This window comes from Falco peregrinus, chromosome 6, assembly GCF_023634155.1.
Source record: "Falco peregrinus isolate bFalPer1 chromosome 6, bFalPer1.pri, whole genome shotgun sequence".
NCBI classification, from domain to species: Eukaryota; Metazoa; Chordata; class Aves; order Falconiformes; family Falconidae; genus Falco; species Falco peregrinus.
The window spans coordinates 69343804-69365900 of record NC_073726.1 but is presented as its reverse complement, the minus strand read 5'-3'; the positions used below and the strand labels follow the sequence as shown (position 1 = coordinate 69365900).

The following is a 22097-nucleotide window of genomic DNA, read 5'->3' as shown; positions in this document are numbered from 1 at the left end:
GTGAGGCAAACAACCTTCCCCTTCAAGCAAACCTGCATAGCTGCCATTGCCATGTCCTGAAACAGCTGAGACATGAGTGAAGGCACAAAGAGAAAGCAGACGTGGCTGTCTACAGAAGGGCCAACAGGCAGTTCCCTTCTCTGGCACCATGAGGCCAGTGACCGCAAGAGGCTCACTTGAACATACATTATTATTTAGTAATACAAGAGGCAGAGGGTAAAAAAGGTAAAAGGAGGAGGGAGAGGGGAATGAGAGTGTAAGTAATACCAAGGGAAGATGAAATGCTGCCCTAGAAAAGACTGTTGACGCTGCACCGAGTGCTGTTACTGTGGTAATCTATGATTAAAAATGATGGGAAAAAAGTCTGGAGAACATTACATGGAGAAGGTGATTTCTTTTAATCTGTGAGGGCTTCTTGTGCTGCGCTTCAGGAAGCAGTGTTCAAGGACATGACAAAGCCTGGCTTTTTCTGTGCCTGTTTGGCTGCTGTCAGGGTGCTGGGGTCTGCTCCTGGCAGAGATCCCCCTTTGACAGAAACAATTACTGAGGAGCAAAGCCTGGCAAAACAAGCAGCACTATGATTGATAATCTGGGTGGATTACAGGCCTTCGACAAAAGCCACGATGCTTAAATTTGACAGCTGGCAATGCTTGATGAGAGCCAATTAGTGGATATATATTCACTTCACTCAGAAACTTCTCCTGTTTCTAGTCCCATAGCTTCCTGAATAGGAACTGTACAGTGATTTCCCCCACTTCTGCCCGCTCACATTTATGCCAGCTAGACTGTCAGTATAGCTAAGAATATACTACAAAACCTATATATTTTGGCACCTTTGTATATTAAAGCCAGTAGATTCAAATTTCATAAATCTGCATTTGACCCTACAGGCTGTGATGGGTACAAGAACCTGAAAAAATAGGCCTCTGTACTGAGTCTACATACCACCAGTGTGTAAATGAGGCTGCGACTGCACTCTTTATGTAACAAGTCTACTACAGGTGACAATAGTTCTCCAAATGCTTCATTATTCCTTGAACATTTCCTGACAAAGTATGTTAATCTGTCTGTTGCTGTTTCAAATAAGTTAACCTGACATCCAGAGAATACCAGAATTCACAGAGCACCTTCTGTTCCGCCTAATACATGCAGGAACCTCTGATATTCAAGTCCCATTCAAACTCATCTGCCTGTTCTAAAATTTCTTATCACATAGGTTTTCTTTCCCCGCTTTTGCATCTATTTCCACTTTTGCTAGTGCAAGTATGTGGGTACTGTGGTGAAGGGATCAATAAACAAAGATGGATTCAAGTGTCTTGAATCTCATAATTTGTTTCAAACATTAACTTTTACTTTGCTTTCTCAGCTATAACGAAGACAACACCACCCCCCTCAGACAACTTAAATACATCTTCCTAGATTTCTTAGGTCCCCTTCAGACAGTGGTTTGAGAGGTATCTCTGCTTATTAAACTTCCGTGGGCACCATCACACTGCCGGGGCCTCTCAGATGCCTTCAGAGAACAACGGTAGCTCTGTCACAGAAACAGCACTACATCAGCAATTACCTGCCGTGATTGTTTCCATGTCACCTGAAGAGGAAATTCATTTGCTAATAGGGTAATCACTCTCATCAGACATGGTTTCAAATCAGGGCAGCTAAGGCAAAGCAAAGACTAACTGCATGCCTCACAGAATCTGTATTATTTCATCAGGCAGGGTGGTAATAAAAACTGCCAGAAGTGTGGTCATGCTGATACAGCTCTGCGGCAGTAAGAGGAAAATGCTTGCCTGTCAGTCTCCTTTGACCTGTTTTACATTCTCCTGTTACAAAGAGAAATGACTCCAACCAGTGGAACTTCACTTTGGAAAAGTTCACAGCAGAGGAGTGTCAGGTGTCAGTGTGCTGGGTTTCCAGGGAAACCAGTAACAGTGGAAAAATAGCATTTTCAGGGGGCGAAGCTATTCTGGAATCTAAAATTCTTTCCTTTTCCTCATGATCCTATGAACCACCACGTTTACTTGAGAAACACATCTCTGCAGTACCTTGAGCTCATAAGGAAAGCCAGCCAAAATCTTTGCAGGGAAGAAGCACGAAGTAGCACAGAGAAAACAGCTTTGGGACTTGCATCACTGGATGAAATACATATTAAATATTGCATAAATGCTAACTATTAATACTACTAGTCATCACCAAATAATTCCTCTCAATTTATGAGAATGGTGAATAACAGCCCCTCAAATTCATGCTGGCCCAAAGAGGAAGGAATGATCTTGATGAGGATATAGAGTAGAAGGGAATGACAGTTATTAAAGATTCCTCTGAATAGTAAGCAAGCTAACTCCATAACTCATACTTTCAGCGGCATGAGGTTTCTTATCTCCCTTCACTGAAATAGAAAGGAGCTCTTTTCACTAAGTTAAGTATAAGCAAATAGCAAGAGTGTATGTGGCAAGAACAGGAAAGGTGATGGAAGTACTAATGGAGAAAAAGTACACATTAGAATGAAAAGAAAGCTGAAGACAAAGGTTAATCTACTCAGTCAAAAGCGAAAGCCATCAAAAAATAAAGTCAAGAAGCTCAAAGTGCTCGTGTCTTTTCTGTGTCAAGTCTTCACTAAAAACTGTACTTTAGGTGACTAACAAAAATTATTTCCATTCCCAGAGAACATAATTTTAGGTCAGAAAAAGAAAAGAACAAATGAGATGGTACTCAAAAAAAATCAGATGTCTTCCAATTTTCTAGCTCTGACTACACTATACTATACTATACCATACTATACTATGCTATGCTATACCATACCATACTATACTAGGGAAGAGTTTATCTACTATAACGAAAGCTATTAATGGTTATTTTGGGGAACCTGTGGGAACTGGGCAGGTTTTAGAAGACTCCGTTAAGGTTCCTAACACTCTCACATGACATGTTCATGACAAGTTCGGCTAAGGAAAGGCCTCATTTTGAGCTTTGTCAGTTTCAGATATCACACAAATCAAATCAAATCTAATCTAAAAAAGAACAACTGGAATGATCAGATATCTAGAAAACAAGACACATGAAAACTAGAAGAACTGAGTCTACCCAGTTTAGAGAGTAACACATAGGAGATACCTCTGTGTAAACCAAAATGGCTGCTAAAAAGTGCAAAGAAATAGTCTATACCCACAACAGATAGAAAAAGTAGTAATGAGCTTAAATTGCAGTAAGGGATATTATAGATGCACAACGACATTATAAGGATAAAGACAGATGAGCCACAGAAAAGACTTCTCAAGACTGAAGGTCTCCTTCACTAACAGTCTTTCAGAACAGATTACAGGCATAGCTGAATAAATCAAGTGGGTTACATGGAACTCTGTCCTGAGCCCAGTACTATTCATTATTTTTCATTAAAAATCTGTGTGGTAGAAGAAAAGTATATTCGTGAAATATGTGGAGAAAGCTTATGCTGGGTGGTTCTGTGAGCATGCTGAAATAGAGGATCAAAATTCAACATGTTCTTAAAGACTGAGGAACCGATCTGTAAATTACTTTTATTTAGAACAAGGCAGCATAATAACAACATGTCCAGTGTTAATCTAACCTAGAGTCACACCACTTCAAATAAAAATTTTGAGATCCCATCATCAGTAACACCGAATCAAGCTGGTTCCTGGTAACTTCTGCTATTGTATATTATAAAACAATCTGGAATAATTACAAAACATTACATAATAATACAAGAGAATACAGCAATCTACAAACTACTCAATTGAATAATACTCCAAAGTCTCAGAAAACGGACACCAATAAGGTTCAGAGCCTACTAAAAATTGCACCACTATTACTTAACATTTATGGCATAGTAGTGCCTAGGGATGCTGGTCAAGTCAGGCTCCCACTGTGTGAGACACTGTACAAACACAGAAAATGACAACCTTTCCTCCAAACAGCTCCTACTAGAAAACCCCAACCATTTAAGACTCAAAGCCCACAGACAGGAAAACCTCAGCCCATTCAGACATGCCTTCCCTTTGCAACTCGATGCTACAGATCAGCGCTTCACCCTGTTACAAAATAAATATATCCTGATCGTTAAAACTTGGCTTGACAAGGAAAGGCATAAATGGCAAACAGGCTACTTTCTAACAGATGAGCAGTGGACGTGCTGCCCCGATGCAGGCCAAAGCTCCTAGGGTCTCCGTCAATTCCAGTGTGACATACATCGTGGGGGCTTCTGTATGGTGCATAATGTGAGCACGCTGGCTGGCGCTCACCACGCTACATCTGGACTTTGTTAGCCACCCTTCAGCTCTGTTCTCTTGCATCAGCCCCGGCCCCCTCTGGTGAAGCAGCCTCCCAACCCACTGCTTCTCCATGAACTACTCACGGAGACAAAGTACTCTGGGAGGAAGTAAATTGGGACCACATTAGCTGGTGACCCTTGCCCTGCAATTGGCCTGCCTTTCCGATGACAGAGAAAATCCCTCATGCAAACTGACAAGCAATATGAAACAGGCAGCTCCATTTACTGGAAAGCTTGGTCAATGCCGAGTGCCTCATTAGGAAATGGCCTCTATATTGAGGCACATTCCTGCAATTCAGAGCCCAGAAACTCTAAATTAAAACAACATTGATGCCATATCCTCTTTCCGAAATGCCTCTCTTCATCCAAATTTTAATACACATACTTAAAGAAATTAAAGAACCAAAATGTCTTTGGCAGGACTCTTTCCCTCTCTTTCGCAGTAATACCCTTCCTGTGCGAGTGACCAGGAATGGGACAGTGTTGGGAAGGGAGAAAGGAGACTTAAAGCAAGGAATAACTGCAGAGTCCTCCAAAATCTATACCACCTTTCCTCAAGGAATCCATGTGTCTTCACCAATATTTTTAAATAAATAAAAATCACCTGAATTTGCAGGGCTGAAGAAGCTCATATTTATTTCTTTTTAAGAAGTAAATCAAGGCTCATCAGTAAAATGAGGTTTTGTTTTGTGAGTGAGTTTTATCTTTGTACACTCTAAGAAAGGTCAATTAACAGTAAGCCAGTTTGCTAACAGTGGTAACTACTGTAGCAACTCAACAGTAACCAGCACAAGCAATGAAAAGGCATAATCCGAATCCTGTCATACACACTTGGGTCCATTCACACACACTACTGCAGTGTAATCAAAAAGCTCCTTTCCCAAAGAGCTCTCTCTGTCAGAGGCTCTCTCCAGTTCGCAATGAGATTTAGCAATCAGGTCTATGGTACCCACCACAGCATGCATAACTCTTTGCACAAATCACCCCCTTCTGATATCGCTCAGCACTTCTTTTTGCATCCTACATACATGGAAATGGAAATGTTTTAGTCAACTGTGCCTGCCGGTCAACTGAAAACGCTGTTTTCCCACCATGAAGGCTAGGTGTTTACTAGAAATGGGATGGACTGAAATACCACATACTTATCAGGAAGTTCAACAGCTCTGAAACAGTGTTAAAGGTGGAAGGAATTACTGAGGTCAGGATCCCAGCTTTGGATTTGAAGGGTTGAATATACTTTTTAGGCTCCAGAAATGTTTTTGAAAGCCTTCTAGAAGATCTTGATTAACTGGCATCTTGAACAGCTGTGTTCAATACATCTGAAAGTCTCAAAGGTTTTTCAGCAACAGTTTCTACTGTAAATTCAGGAATTGCAGCTAAACTTTCAGAAAGTTCCTGAAATGCTATGTAGTTCTGTGGAGGCTGGCAAACACAGATGGACCTGTGTTCTCAAGATACAGAAAAGGGTTCACATAGAGAAAGCTTAAATTGATGAAGCAGCAGTTCTTGGAAAATACGAGGCTGGTGACCTGTAATAACTGAAGAGGACCGCAAGGGCCAAGCACAGAGATTATTTGCAAAGCATGCGGAAAAATGAGATTCCCTTTGACTATATTGGTAATGATCCTGTAAAATCTCATAGCCTTCTCTTCTGACCCATGTCTTATTTCCGGAGCTGTCACAGTTGGTATCATTTGAATTGATGCAGAAAAAGTAGATACCAAAACTATTGGTACTGAAAAAACATAAATGCGATTTCAGATCCCCTGCAACTTATAGAGGTGGTGAGTATTACTGTCCCATGACAAATAACTTTGAGAGCTTTCCTTCCAATGTGTTGAAAGCTGCACACAAAAAAGGATAAAAGATGAACCATCCTTAAGATGTATGATAGATTTTAGGGAGGATGTGTCAAATTTCTATTAGGTCAAATAAATATTTCTCAGGTATGGTTCAAGTATAGTTTCGATTGTTTATATATAAACATATATTCTGCCTTGGGGATTTGGGATGCACTGGAGAATACCTTGAAGCCCTATTATCTGTGATTTTATATTTATACTTATACTACCTATATATAGCTTCTATTCATACTACTCATAGCACAGATACGTTGAAGAGATTACTTTCTGCTTTCTTCTTTTTTTTTTTTTTTTTAGATGACAGTCTTAAACCATCTTAAAAAATGATAAGACTTTATAGCCGATGCCAGTTTTGGAACAAAAAACTTCAAAAGGCATTTGGATATTTCAATGAATCTTCTGAAAAAGGACTATTGCTCCAACATCAGCTCAGAACTGGTCTCACTTAATAGCAAGAAGAATTTCAAATTAATCTCCTTTGCGATTTTAGTGTATCTGGGAAATGAAGTATCCCACACCTATACAGAAAAGCACTTAGAATAGGCATCCTTAAAGGAAATGGCCATGTCCTTTCAGGAACACACATGGTATTGTAAGACTTGCCAGTACTGAAAAATAATGATATGAACAACAACTTTGTTAAAAAAATGACCTAAATGAAACCTAAGGCATTACATATAATCACAACCTTAACACAGAATTGAATATACACAAATTCTCAGCAGAAAAAAACCCACCACAAAACACTAAAGATTGTTCCATCTGTCCACAAAGGATAATCAGAAGGAAACTGGGAAGGGCAAGGGGCATGAAAGTGCTAGATTTTAAACTCGGGACAACAAGAACTGACAATAAAGTTCCTATTTCTCTTGGAATGCATAGTAATATATATTAAGGCTGTTATACCTACAGCCAATTACATGAAGAAAATAAGTACTCTATACTGCTGTGACTGCTTCTGAATCCTGTTCTAGGGGGATGTCATCTGGCTGACGAGTAATTACTACTGTCGCTCAAAAGTAAATAATACAAAACTGTAAACTATACTTCTTGCTCATTTTGAATCTGGTGTAACAATAAAAATCACTGTTCTTAAATTAAACCTTAAATAATTGTTATCTTCAAAATACATGGCCAATAACCTACTTGTGCTTCCTAAGGAAGAAGGACTGAGAGAAATCCCTTATCGGAAAGCAGAACAGGTTTTGTCTTACTGTCTTTGACAGCAACAGAAATCACCTGGTTGACAGATGAAATGTTGCATGTAAAACTTTGTGAAGATGGAAACGGTGGCACTGAAGAAGTTGATACTGGATTGGCAGCAGCATATGTGCTATTACTATGTATGTGGCAAGGGAGTAACTCAGAAAAATCCACCAGAAGTGCTGAAGAAAAATCTACAGATTTTTCAGATCCTAAATCTGTTATTGCCAGAGATGCCTTTTGCTTCCTCTGTGTTTTAATGGCAGTGTATTTTTTGCATTGCATTCAATACTGAAACACAGTATTAAACGCTTGAATGGAAACACACTTTTTCTGATTGTTGTGTCAACACAAAAAGATCTTAGCAATGGGAGAGGCCAGAAACAGGAAAGGACCAATCTTCTCACAAGCACAAGGCTTCCCAAATTCTACTTTAGTAGCTGCTGTTTGCATATGGTCCTCCTGTCACAGATTAGAAATCACACAGTAGAGACTGTGTGGTGTAACACATTCATATTTGAGCAAGGAGAATTCTCTTCCATGTATGCTTCTTCCCCAACAAGGCAAATACAGACCATCAAGAGAGGTATCACTACATTTCCCTGAATCTGTGGTTATTTGTGACTGCAGAAAATAATAATCAATGTCCTTCTCATTCACAGCTTCCTATATATTCTATCAAACATTTACTACTCAGGCAGTGACACAAATAAACTTCCTTCAGCATTGAGACTCCTTCTTTCCCCACCTCATTTTGCAGGCTTCATGACTGGAAGCTGGTTTGAAATCATTATTTATGTACTTTCTATCCACATACAACAGGATTATACTTATTAGTTCCATAAACCAAGATAATAATCTCACACCAGTTTATTAACCAGCTTCCTTCATAGCCCTCCTCTACCCACCTGCTGCTTGAGCTGTTGCACAAGACGGTCTTTCTCTCGTTTCAGTGCAGCCACTTCATCTTGGGTCTTCTTCTTAGAGGATGAAAGTTCTAGCAGAGCAATATTGGCATCTTTTTCACTAATGGCAGCAAGAAGGGCTTCCTGTCTGAAAAAAACATTAATACATTATTAACCTGCAAAACTTAGAAGAAGCCTCTCCAAAGCATTGAACCATAAATGCTGTAGCAGCATGCAGCTCTGAAGAGCAGCAATAAGTAGGTTTGTCACGGTCATATGTCTGTTGGTGGAGCAGGAAGCCAAGACCCACCTGCCTCCCCCTAAATGACTGTGCCGATACCATATTATTGCTTATAGGATAAGAAAAAAATATTATAATGTGTTATAGTTCTGCACTCAGCTTCCTAGTTTTTAATAACTACCATTTATTGTTACTTTGGTGGAACATTTTCTTTATAATGTTTTAAACACTTCCAGAACAGAATTTTGATAATACATGCAAAAATACTGGACTAATCATAAGACTTCTGTGTTAAATTATATTACGTTATACTGCCTATTCATGCAGCTATTTTAGAAGGAAGGTGGCATGTGACAAGTTTATTGAAATCACTTGAACAATACAGTGTATTCCCAGAAGGGAATGATGACACAGACACTTTTGTGCTACACAACAGACGTTGAAACAGATGCCTTCAGGAATGCTTGAGCTATTTGCGAGTAACCGATATAATGAGCTTGTTGGATGCATGTCCTGAGTAATTAAGACAAAGGTACGCCTGCCTTCATCACAAACCTTTTGTAGCCTTGCAGAAATGGTGTAAGCAAGAATACGCTGTAGCAAGATCTTGAGGGCCAAGCACTATAATAACTAGATACAGAAACACAACCTTGCCATACTCTTTCCCACTAACAAAAAACAAATTGAGTTCAGAAGCATTTTATAGATACTAGGATGAGAGAAGACAAAGACAACAGCCCTGACCATAAAATGGTAGTTCTCAAATGAACTGAAAGGCCTGCTCTATGTTAGGGAAAACAACTATTTCTGTCCTTTGACCTTAATTCTCACCTTAACTGGTGTGGCCAAATCAGGACATACAACAGAACATAAAAGAAAACTTTGGCCTTATTGCCCGATAGGGGTGGCTTGTCCCACCTCTCACCACCTTGCAAAGAATAAATAAAATGAGGTCCTAATCGTTTGTGGTGGTGTGGAAGATAGCATCATGTAGGAGTGATGATGAAATACAAACTCTGAATACTACAGATTTCCTAGCTACCTTTCATCTGAAAATTCAGTTACAAATGCAGCTAAAGTAGTAAAAATATCAAATTCCCAAATAATCCAAGATTTTACCTGTGCTAGTTTATAAAAAAAGGCATATTAATATTGCTGATTTCAGAGAATGATTTTTAAAAAAATATCAATGTGTTTAAACTATCCTGCTAATCAGTCAATAGTAATTATTACGCTATTGCTGTAACACTTATTTTACACCTTTCATTAAAGATATAAGAAAAGTTAGAGAAGCTTAATGCAAAGCATTAAGATTGCTTTTAATTATACCAATGTATCTTTCTGTTTGTTAACAAGATCTTTTTTAATAAAGACCCATCACAATCTGGTGACTTAGGACCACACTGGCAAACTGTTGAGCATAGCAGCGGCACTAAATCTGCTTTTTCTAATTCACCTGTTACCACTCCTTGAGCAGACTTTATTTGTAGTAAAACATCTTTCTCTTTTTCTTCCACTATCTTCTTTCTAAACAACTAACTTAATCTTACAAATTTGTAATTGTGGCTACAGATACTTGCTGCAAAAAGTACCCTTTCAGCTCCATGTGAAAGAATACATGACTGAGAAAATTTGAGAACAGGACACATGGACAACACTTTTATTTAATATTGATGTTTTGAACATATACATCTAACATACTGGACTTTTAAACCAAAGTCTTCAAAAGGGAAATGACTGGTACTACCAGAGTACAGAAATTTTTACCTGTTAAAATGCTGAAAATTTTATGACCTTGGTGAGCATGAAAAAGTGTATTTAATATTCTAACGTTTCTGAGGACAGAGCATGAAATAGCTTCATCAGGTACTTCAGTGCTTAGATCAAGGGTGTGGGGAGATGCATACCTAAATATGTAGGATGTAGTCAGATAACTTGCATTGGCTGCAGCTCAGCAGCACAAAGAACTTACTGTCCTGGGTACGTACTTAGTCATCCCTTCTCCAATCTGTAAGAATAACTGCATATATATTTGCTTCTTGAACAATACTGTTTTGACTCTTAATAAACCCCCCTCAACACAGTATTTTAATAGAATGGGACCAGGAATGACTACGTGTGCAGTCCTGTTGACAGATCTGAGTAGATGGTAGCCTCTAAGCAGCAGGTCAGGGCTACAACATTTTAACCCAGCTTGGCAGTAGCCCGCACACCACTTTTGCTCACAGAGTTATGTGAAGGGCATGCTGTCTCCACAGCCCCGGAGCAGAAACCACCAGGTTCTGAGGTTGTTCCTTTTTGAGAGTTGTATGGGTGAGACAACACATTTAAAAAGCTCTTGTGATTTTTTCCAGGTGGGAAAAAACCAAAAAAACTGCTCTCACTTGAAAGGCGTGAAGTTTTGCTAAGACAATAGGTGGAAATTGATTCAGTGATGAACAAGTCCACAACCACTTTCAGATGAACGATAGCTGGGGTGGAAGAACAACTTTTTCTTACGTATTACAGGTTTAAGTGAGAAGAGGGCGACTCATTTATGACCTGGCTTCTTCTGGTCCCAGTCAGTGACAGAGCTCTTGGAAATATTTATGCCAGTGAAAGCTTAAGACTTCTACCACTGCACAGCAGAAGAAACTAGCACATAAAAAAACCACTGCTAAGATGTGATCTTTGTTCATCTCCTCAGTTACTCCAATGACTTCTAGAGTTTTGCTGAAGCTACCCATACACAGAAGTTTGCTCTTATAAGGATCTCAGCTGAAACCATATATACTGTATCAAAAAATGTGAAAGAAACATCTATTTCAAGAGGAAAAGGTGTGTTTCAATAGACAGAACTATTCACCATCTGACAGCAGAAGGGACTCACACAACAGACTTTCTGTGGGTCAAATTTATCTCTGGATTTATATGGTGTTTCTTGTACAAGTATGCAAGCTTCAAGTAAGTTTGCTTTAAGAGGACTATCAGCATATCAAAATCTGACAGATCCAGTTTAGAGAGTACTTGGATCCTGCTTTGACCATATAGAGAAAAACTAGCACCTTAAATTATTCCTTGTCTTTCAAGACACAATACCACAAAGTTAGGCAATTTTTTTAGACACTGTAGGATAACAAAACAATACTCTAAATACATTTATACTATGAAGCAATATAAATATTCTCATGATTTAATGGAGCAGAAGAAAGGAAAAGATGCACATCAGGTTCTCAGTTGTAGCGTCAAAATGGCAGGTGTGGGAACGACCAATAAGGGGTGCATTATTGTTGCCACATCGGTTTTGTTGCTTTTGCTTTATACAAAAGTATCCAATTTTGGATGTCTGCCTGAAACATGAAAAATATCAATAAGAGTGAAGTGACAGAACATGATCCATGACCTCTGCTTTTTTCTAGCTATCGGTATCCTGGGAAAGACAGGCTGGCTTAGAGCTCTGGTCATTTTCACTTGCTTTAGAGTAATCTGTTTTGATTCTAAAGAAACACTTATTCTTTTAATAGTAAACCCACAATCCTTGCTGATGATTCAGGACCAGAGCCAAGAATATCCCTGTAACAGTATCTATATAGCCGTTACTCTGGTATGGAAATTAGAGGTGCCTCAAACAGCATGTAAAGCATGCCTTCTGCAATCAAATCCTTTGTTGCCCACCTCTACTTCTTAAGTGAACAGTCCAGGACCAGGACAATGAGATATGGGTAGCAGACCATTCCTTGGTTTTTTTCTGATTTAACTTCGCCACCATGCCTTAGAAAAAAATATCCCAATGGCCAAATCTTCAGTGCTACATTGTATGTGAGGCAGGGTGCTGGTCAAGAAGTGGTGTGAAAGGTGGTGTGGCTTTCTGACTGTTTTCTGGAACTGACCCAAAGTAAGAAAAAAATACAATGATGTGATACATTCGTTGTAGCTGCATTTTTGAATTCTGCAAGCTAAACGTATACTATTTCATAAGGGAGAAGTGCAGGTGTCACTGCCAACTCTGCTGGAAGGAGACATGTCTGCAATGGTGCACTACTGCTCTCAACAGAGCTTGGTATTGCTAAAATGATTCTAAAAGACGACAAAAAGCAAGTCTCACGAAGCAGAAGACAAAAATTGTGATTGAAGAGCACTACAAAACTGACTTGTTTCTCTTCTTGAGAGCTGTTATCCCCAGGGAGACCAGAAGAACATGCTGTAAGGCAGGTAAGGCGGCAAGAAGGAGAAAATGGGCTGCTGCATGAATGGTGCTGGTAGCACATGAACAAACCATCTGTCAGGAGAGCTGCAGTCAGTTGTAAAAGCACAGCTTCAGTTTAAGTAACAGTGACACAGGCTTAAGCTTCTTCAGAAAAACTGCATGTGTCTTCAGTTCATAACACTGGTGGTCCTGAAATATTCTGCTAGGCGGGCAAAGCATGTACTTGCTGCACAACCCAAGATGGCTGAGCTTTTACAATGCTAGCTAACGCCAGAGTTACTACAGAAACATAGCTCACTTAGTTCTGGTATTTCAGATACGGGCAGTGGTGTAGCTGTGGCAACAGCAGCTCAGCAGAGGGGAAACTGCCTATTTATCTCTCCATTTGGGGAGGTTCTATAGCCTGAACTGAGCTGTATGGCAGGTCACAAAAGGTAAGCAGATTTTAAACCAGACTGAATAATACCAAGAAAAACCTGAAGAGGCAATAGCGTAGAAAATCTAGTGAAAAGAGGGTTAGGATTAACTCTGAATTGGATAAAAAGAGGAAGATTTCTTTTCCCTTCTATTTATGCTGAAGCCTTTCACTGAATGTGGCTCATGATCACCACAGACCTGAGTGGTACCAAGACCAGTAGGTTCAATTCCTAACAGATGATAGCAGATATAATCTGAAGATCAAGATCAACATTATTTGCTCTGTTTGCAGTCTTAAAAAAAAAAATGCAAAGAAAGATGCGTGTACCTTTTTAAAAATAGATAGCTACAGAATAGAGTTAGAGCTGCCTTTAGAGTACTTGTGATTCATCCATGGTCTCCGTTCTGTTTGCAGTTCAGCTGGGACTGAGAGTTCGTATAGCCGATGCCAACGACACAGTGATAATGAGTGACTCCAACTCTGAGATACGGACAGATCCAGAGGACTGAAATGTCTTAGGAAGGGCAGCAAGGACTGCAGAGCCGAGAAGCCACTGAAAACAGCCATAACTGAATTCCCCTGACGCCAAATATCGTGAGCTTTTGAAGCATTCCTGATGAGGTTGTCCTGTTGCATTTACTGGCCATCCTAATACTTTTGTCAACACACAACAAAGAATAGTGTGCAAAGGCACATCTCCTTCAGACCTTGAATGGAAATGTCTGATTTTGGGAAGATAACTGGACAAGATGGCAACAGTTTAAACTGCAGTTTGGTTTTCAGTACAGGCCTTCAATCAAGGCAAAGCTTTAAGAATATCCCTCAGCCACAGAAACTGTTTGGTTTTTTTAAATGAAAGCTTAAAAATCAGAACAATGTACTATTATACTGCTACATATTACTAATAATACAAACTGTAGAAATAAAAGGCATCCAGCAAAGCAGTATTTTCTAAAAATCTTTCTCTAGCACACAGGGCTTAAAGAATTGTACATCATTTAACCTCAAATGCTAAACAATATTTTTCTTAGAAAATATTTCAGCTGCAGTGACTTTATTAAAAATGTCAGGTGCTAGTATCTCATACACATGCTTACAGAAGCCCTAGAAAAAGACATACACAGCACAGATGTGATTTCTTGTATAGACTTGGGGTGAAGATAAAGAAGTGATTTGGTAGTTTGAGTGACCAAGTATTGAGTGAACCTAGAAAATAAGGAACTACAGCTCATATAGATTCAGTTACTAAGTCCCATTAGCACCAAAACACCCTAGTGTGCAGTGAAAACTGTAACACATCTCCCTGGAGTACTGCAGACATCAGTCTTGTTTCTTTCCTCTTTTTCCTCTTTGGTGAAACAGAGCATATTTTTGAAAATGGGGACACGAGATTTTCTAACTACTCAGTAACCCTCAGCACTGCAGGACTAATGTGCTGTAGCCCGGATAACAAGCTGTAGCAGGATAAGTCCAATAAGTAGTAATAAAAAAGGTTCATCCACAACACTAAGAATGTTTTAACTACCAGGGTTGTCAAGTTTGTCCTCTGGCTTACAAATACTAACAGAAACAAGATGTCTTTAAATGATTCTCTATAGTACTTGGTTTCACGAGACTGTAATTCTTTCACAGCTCCTTCCTATTAAAGGAGAGGAATCCTTCTGGTAAAGCATGAATTTTAAAAAGCACTTTAGTACTTTGCAGCACAGTTCTCAGGGTCATAGTGCTGGAATATTTATCAGCTGTATGATTAGAAAGAACAACAGGCTGCAAACAGTGCCAAATTAATGACGCTTTAAAACATAAAAAAAAATACATAGTAAAAGAATATGCTTACATATGTCAGAAAGAACACAAATTACATATAGAAATGTTATAAATACATTGTTCTACATATTTTTTCTTCAAATTATGAGATTCCTTCCTATCTGAAGTGTTTCTGAAAGTGTGGATGAGAAAATACAAAAGCAATTTTGGGATCAGCAGCAGCTCTGACTTTAATGTCACTGAGGAACTGGGATAATTCCATCAGGCTTAGTTTCATTATAGGGATCAAATCTGCTTTCCTTCCAACTGGCATTGAACTACAACATTTAGGGGTCTGGACACAAATTTGGAGAGCTCAGGTAACTACAAGCTCTTAGCAATCCAGTCAGTTCCTTCAACAGAGACTGTTGCACTTCCATGAGGGATGACTGACCTGTCAGAGTTTTCAATCTCGCATATTAAGATAAACTGTAATTATGGATGTTATGCCTTTAATACACAAGGCTTCAAACTGGGGAGGTTCTGCTGTTTCATAGACTGCTTACTCTCACCAGTGGTAAGGGCATCAGTCACCACAGAAGGAAAGCGCTGCTCCTTGCGCAGTACTTGCTTCAGTTCTCTGATTTTTATCCACTGCGTTTAATCAAAGCCTACAGAAAATACTGATAAAAGCTTTTAATGCTTTTCTATCACAGACATTTGTAAGACTTACCATGGTGAATCACCGTTACAATAAGAACTGGATTATTTGCATGTGAATTAAAAAAAAACATCCCATGAAGTGACAACAACATAAAGAACTAGCAGGCAAAGAGACTCAGTTAAAGTATTGCAGTATTATGAGAGCTAGACAGACACTTCGGTGACAGCTTAGAACATAAGTGTGTTAGGACATGGTATTTAGTAATTTCATGAGTTTGGTAGAATGAAAATGTTTGGGTGGGTCACACGTGATGAACTCTCAAGAAGTAATTAGTAATGCAACACACCAAAGAGCTGATCCAATGGGACAGTTTCCCTGTCATCATAAACTGTGTCAACACATCTACAGTGGTAGTTCCAAACTTAGTATTTTTTTTCCTACTTTTTTTTTTTTTTTTTTTTTTTGCTGGTTATAGACCATCCATATAGAACATAGAAACTCTGAACTGTTTGAACTACATGAAGAGTAGATTTCTGTTTCTAACACCCTGAAATCCCAGCAGTTAACAGTCACCAGCCTGTCAGTGAACCTGCAGTACCTCACAGCGAGGAGGCAGTCCTTGCAGAGCTCTAGGCATCAGAATTTGGTTTCTAAAAGTAACTTCGAAAAATACTGGCAGTCAGACCAGAGAACATAATTTCAAGATGCCAACAGACCAGTGCCTCAATACACAAGTTGCCAAATTCTGCAGCAGCTACAATTTCTGCAGTAATTGAGATTCAGCTAAATGAAAAGCACAAAGTATCCTAAAGAGAGCAAAATATTTATACAAAAGAAACAGCAGCAAGCTCTCCCTGCAAGACGGTGGGGAAAAAAATGAACCTTGGCAATAAGTACTGCCTGCTCTTTCAAGTACAACTGGGAATAACAAAACCTCAGGCTGCAAATTAACTTTGCAAACACAGTCTTACACCCTCAGTCAAAAGGGGTAACACCACTCCTATTCCTGTACTTGCTTCCCGAATCAGCACGTTACCTTTGCCCTGTCTGGATGGTACATCAGCAGTCTTTCTCACCCCTGATCTACACTCTCACAGCTACCGAAAAAGGATTTGCAAATTCAAGCAAACCAAGTGAGAAGAAAATAAAAAGTTGTTTGTCATCAGTAAATTGAAGCCTCCTGAGTTTACACCTTTTCACTGTTCGTTTCAATGTCATTACATACAAGTGACCACAACTGGAAAGCAAGAGACAAAAATATAAATTCTTTGTGAATAGAGTTGTGTGGTCACAAAAAAGGTGTCCCTTTAATTTTCCACTGTATGAATGGTGTGATAATAATCAATGTTGATTTCAGACACAGGAAGCATTATCACTTGTGCTGTCCTTTTTTAAAAAATCCCAAACAGATACTGACAGCATATTTAGACCCTCCTATACACATTTTCTCTAACATCCTAAATGTCCAGAATCACAGAAGCATCATTTCTTACAAAGATTGATAAGCAATGCTTTTCAAAGTCCTTTCCCTCAACATATTTGATACAGTCACAAGTAATCCTATAAACATTTTATATTACCTTTCCCATCAATTTTTAGCCCTTCATTTACTTCAGCTTTCCATCTTAGTTTTACCACTTGAGGTAGAGTTTTGGCACTGCAGGCAAAGATTTGCAATTCCTAGTCCTTCTTATTTCTCAGCTCTGAGCACTCAGAATTGCAGTACAGCTCTAGATTGTGTCTGCCAGCATGTCCAGAAAAAAAAAATACCTAAAAAGCTTTTGCAGAAGGACTTTCCAACCCACAACTAATTTCCTGAACTATTTTTATTGATTAATTCCTCCAGTGAAAGAGTGGCTGCTGCATATCACAGCTGCTAAACTGATAGTCCATGGGCCTTACCTACCTGCCTGTAAAGAGTGGGAGTTCTTGAAGATGGCACAATTTAGAAGGAACCTTCAATCCTGGAACCTCATGTTACAGGAGATTTGTCCCTATAAGGAGTAGGGTTTGGGATTTTGTTAAGACAGCTTTCCTTGTTTTACCAGCCTTTGGTGCAGAAGCTGGATGAGAGACAGAAGTACTCACAAGGCTTTAAAGTTCCACGGAGCTGGCTTTCCTGAGCAGGAAGTCCTGAAATTTGCACTGTCTTTCTTCATCTGCAGTTTAACAGCAGTGCAAATAGAGCACAAACTTAAGGCATAATTTTCATCCAGGCTATACATGTCACCAGAATACATCCACCAGATTTTGAAAAATGACCTTATAAGAAAAGCAGCTCTAGTTTCTTTTCCTGAGACATGGCTGAGTACAAGTTGACCTTTAACTTAGCACGTGGTTTCAGAGTTGGCTTAAGCTGACACAAGACAGGGCTCTTGCTGAAAGAGATGGTTCTACCCACCATTTTCAGGTTCCTGCCCCCTCCCCGGTGTCAGCACGTGTATCACTGCAGCCTGGCAATCCAGTTAAAACCTAGCACTGAATAGACACGAGGAACCCACATCTGTCCACAGGTTCCCTATCCCTAGAGGAACTGCAGTTCTTCAAGATGCTCTGACAATGTTAAACCTTTAGTTGTTAAAGCCAGCGCTGCCAAAACATAAGAATGGAAAGCAAATTACGGAATTCACATTGATTGTAACATATCAAACAACCACAACTACTAGTGTAAGAACAATTGTTCTTTAATTATACCTTCATGAATCAGACCTCAGGTGGAAGATGGTAGAAAGAAATTTCAGCCATATCAGTCAAACGATGACAGCAATATTGCAGTCTTCGTATGGTTTCTGATTATGTGAAAAACCAAAGTCATATTTTATAACATAACTGCTTTCAGGAAACTATCCAACCTTTAGACTGGAATCAAATATACAAACTGATAAGAGAACCCACCTCCTTGCCAAATGACTATCATGACTGTTATTTCTGGTTAGTATAATTCATCCCTCTTCTTTCTGCATCTATCTTCTTTCCAAGCTTGACATACTTATTCTGATAGGTCATCATACCTTCCTTCCTTTATATTTTATCTGTCTGCTCACTGAAAACCAAGGCAAATGCATTAATTTGATTTTGGGACCATATGCATACTATTGCTAATCTCAGCCCTGTCCTCAGTGCATTATGGTTCCACTTCTTTTCTCAATCTTTTTATATCTATGCCTATATAATGTTTTATTATTTGCTTTTATTTCCCTTGGAAGGTCTAATTCAGCAGGAGTTTTCACAGTTCTCAATTTATTCGTGTAATTTCTGCCTCCCAGAAACATTCCTCTCTCTTGACCAATATTTAAAACTGCTGCTAATTTCCTTTTGGATGCAGATATACAGCCACTTAAGTTTGTAACTGTTCCTTAAAGTTTTTCTTCTTTGTCTGGAATCAAAAGATCTCATAGTTTTGGACTTTAGATTGAAATAAATTCCCTGCTTCCTCTACACTAGAATCTCTGTGTGCTTCTGTCCAATTTACTTGCTACCTAATACTCTTTTAATCTTTCAGTTTACTACTTTGAAATTGAAAACTTTACTTGTATAGCATAGTTTTTTTTTAATTTAAACATGTGTACCCAATTTGTGGTCACTACAACTGAAGATGGTTTGGGTGATGATTTCTTGTCTAGTATCATCAACACCTATTACAATCCTAAAGTCTTAAACCAACATTACTTCTTGGTCATCTACTGAGTTAAAAAGTCCAGCAGTTTCTTTTATTTGTATCCAATAAATAGATGTCTCCCATAACAACACATTTCTCCACTGTTATTTACATATACCACAACTCTACACCTAAAATCCATAGCAGACTACCATCTACTCTCTTTGTATAACTCCTTTTATGGTCCTTACATTATTTCGACTCAAAGTAACGCTATTTAATTTATGCAATCACTTCTTTATTTCCTCAGAATCACCAGTATCATTAATATACACCACCTGTACTTTCCTGAACAACTTGTACCCACATTCCAGCTGTGAATATTATTCTATTTCCCATTAATTGCCATTATCCCTGTGACATTTGGTTTCATGTTACATACCAGATGTGCAGAGCTACTTCATTTTGTTGTTCTTTTACAAACACCTCAATTTTCTTCTGCATTTCAACAAATTTTCTCGCTAGTTACAGACTGCTTTCATTATTTATTGTCTTTCTGACTAGCAACCTGCATGTGTCTTACCTGACTTCCTTCTCCCTCTGGTCTGAGGGTTCTTTTGTATGATTGTGCATGCCTCTCTCCCAAAGCCCCCTTGTCTGATTTCTAAAGAGATGTATTTCCTATAAGGTCAGACAGTATATGTGACTGTTTGCATTAATTCTGCAAAGGATGGCTTAGGGTTTGGTTGAACAACAGCAGCACTAGTGCTGACATCTGTTCCAGCCTAATCCTAACACTTACTACCTGTATTTCAGTCTTTTCTGTTTGCTGCTGTTGCCCAGAAGATGGATTGAAAAGGGAGCACAAGAAACGCCAAGTGTCTGGATAAAGCCAGGAATAGCAGCCTCAGGGGAAAAAGAGGATGGAAGCAATTTCATTCAGCACTGAGGCATCACTTTGCTTCCTGCTCCTGGTAGCTTCAATGACCGCTGGTTAAGTAGTGGCAAAAAAGTGTTTCTAAGCAAACAGAAGTTGTTGAAAGGGTTGAGGACAGGAATGAAGCAGGTGTCAGGGGCTATGGATAAAATTTGGATATATTTAGTTCCACAATTGCAGCAGAAGGGGCCTGAGAGGTTTCATTTAATTTCCTTTTTCAGATCTGGGTCTGAAAGTAGGTGTAGCTACTTGCAGCCTCTTACTGCAGAGGACTGTTTGAATTGGCACTACAGTATATTCTGATGAGCTCTGAAGATAAACAGCTTTCCAGATGCTTAAAGCAACGGGCATTCTACAGTAAGCAGGGAGCATCCTACCATCTTCTTTTCTGTTATCTCCATGCAGTTCCTGTTCTTCATGGGAAGAAACTGGAACTGCATGCTGTAAAAACAGTTTAGGAGACTGAGCATGTACTGTGCTCCAGGACAAGCACTGTTAAGCCTGATCTAAACCATGGAAACAGACCCCTGAAAACCCTTTACTATCAGATCCCTGCTAAGCATAATGATGACTTCTGTTTCTTTTTTCATGCATAGATTCAGAGTTTTATATAAAAAAAAAATGGAGCTCAACAGTAAGCTGTAATGGATCTCAAAGTAAGCTGTTACCGCCCATTTTGTAATGAGACACAAATTAAGTGAACCTTAAGCAACATGTTGAGAAAGCAAGTCATTCATACGTGAGGGAACTGGAAGAACCTCATATTAGCATACTGCAGCTACCAACACCTTTTCAACTGAATAAATTTGAAGCTGTTTTTATCCTGTAGTTCAAACAAAACTTCCACCAACACTGCCATATTGAGGAAACATCACCACATGTTAATTTTCAGATATAACTCTAGTATCTTAGAAAAAGTAAAAAACTCTGATTTCAAGGATGTGAAATAGAAGAAACAAACTTAAAGCAGCTTGTATCACACAGAGAGACTGGCTCATGAAAACCTGTCCACACTACAGATAAATGCAAGTTCCCATACTTTCTTGTAAGTAACTTTTTGCTTCTTTTGATATAGTTGCCCTTGAATTGGTTGTACCACTGTTAAGAAGTATAATTTGGCATCTACTTAGGTATTGAGACTTGTGGCAAGATTAATTTATTGTGACAAAATTTCTTGGTAAATTTAAAGATGTTTAAACTTTACCTACTTTATGGAAAAACCATGCATGTTTTCCAAGGCAGACTTCAGGATGAGAACTTCAAGGCAGAAACTCAAGCGTGTTGCAAGGAAGAAGACTGCTTTATAGGTTACAGCTTCTTCATTCTAACAGTATTATTTACAAACTATTAGAGGAAAAATGGCTTCTTCTGTCAGTTCCCTGTAACATCTACACTATTGAAAACAATTAGATTAAAGGAGACAAATGGCAAGAATTTGTCTGTACTGTATGTCCATACTGAACTGTATGGAGATTCACATGGGATGGCACAGAAAACTGTGAGGCAGGGGGAACTTGAGTGAACTGGACAACTTCTAATCCTGAAACTGTCCTTAAGAAACAGGTATTTTGCACATCAACAAAAATTCTGAGCATTTTCTGAAGGGTACGTACCTATGAATTTACAGGAAAATATAAGGATGCTTCATGCAGAATAAACCTTTTTAAAAACTGAGACGGAAAGACCACCAACGAAGAAAAGCGCTAGATTTTTAATACTAACAACTGCTAACTGCAAAACTTGTAAAGAAACATAGTCAATTGAAATAGAACCATGGCTAAGTGGAGCTCAGAGTCAGGATCTACTCTTGGTCCCTGTCACTTGTGGTTTGACTAAAAACATGTCATTTAACCTCTGTAAATGCAAATGCTATTTACTTAAGAGAAGAATTGTATGAGTACATCTGGTAAAGTGTGTAAATCAGTGACATCCTGAGCTGAAAACAGTCAGGTTTCTTTTTTAATTTTTTTTTTTTATTGTTAACTTAAAGGAAAAAGGGGATTACCAAAATCTTGCACACTGCATACCGCCTCATTTTTGCAAAGAGTA

At 38.8% G+C, this 22097-nt stretch overlaps 1 protein-coding gene across 12 annotated transcripts in view; it reads right to left on the bottom strand.

Annotated features, from left to right (window-relative positions):
• Positions 1-22097, bottom strand: part of ERC1 (ELKS/RAB6-interacting/CAST family member 1) — a 302298-nt gene that overhangs the window by 49596 nt on the left and 230605 nt on the right. For all 12 annotated transcript variants that reach the window (XM_055808142.1, XM_055808144.1, XM_055808146.1 and 9 more), the window contains one exon: positions 8262-8406. In XM_055808142.1, coding sequence (XP_055664117.1) covers positions 8262-8406 — 145 coding nt within the window. The remainder of the gene's footprint in view (positions 1-8261; positions 8407-22097) is intronic.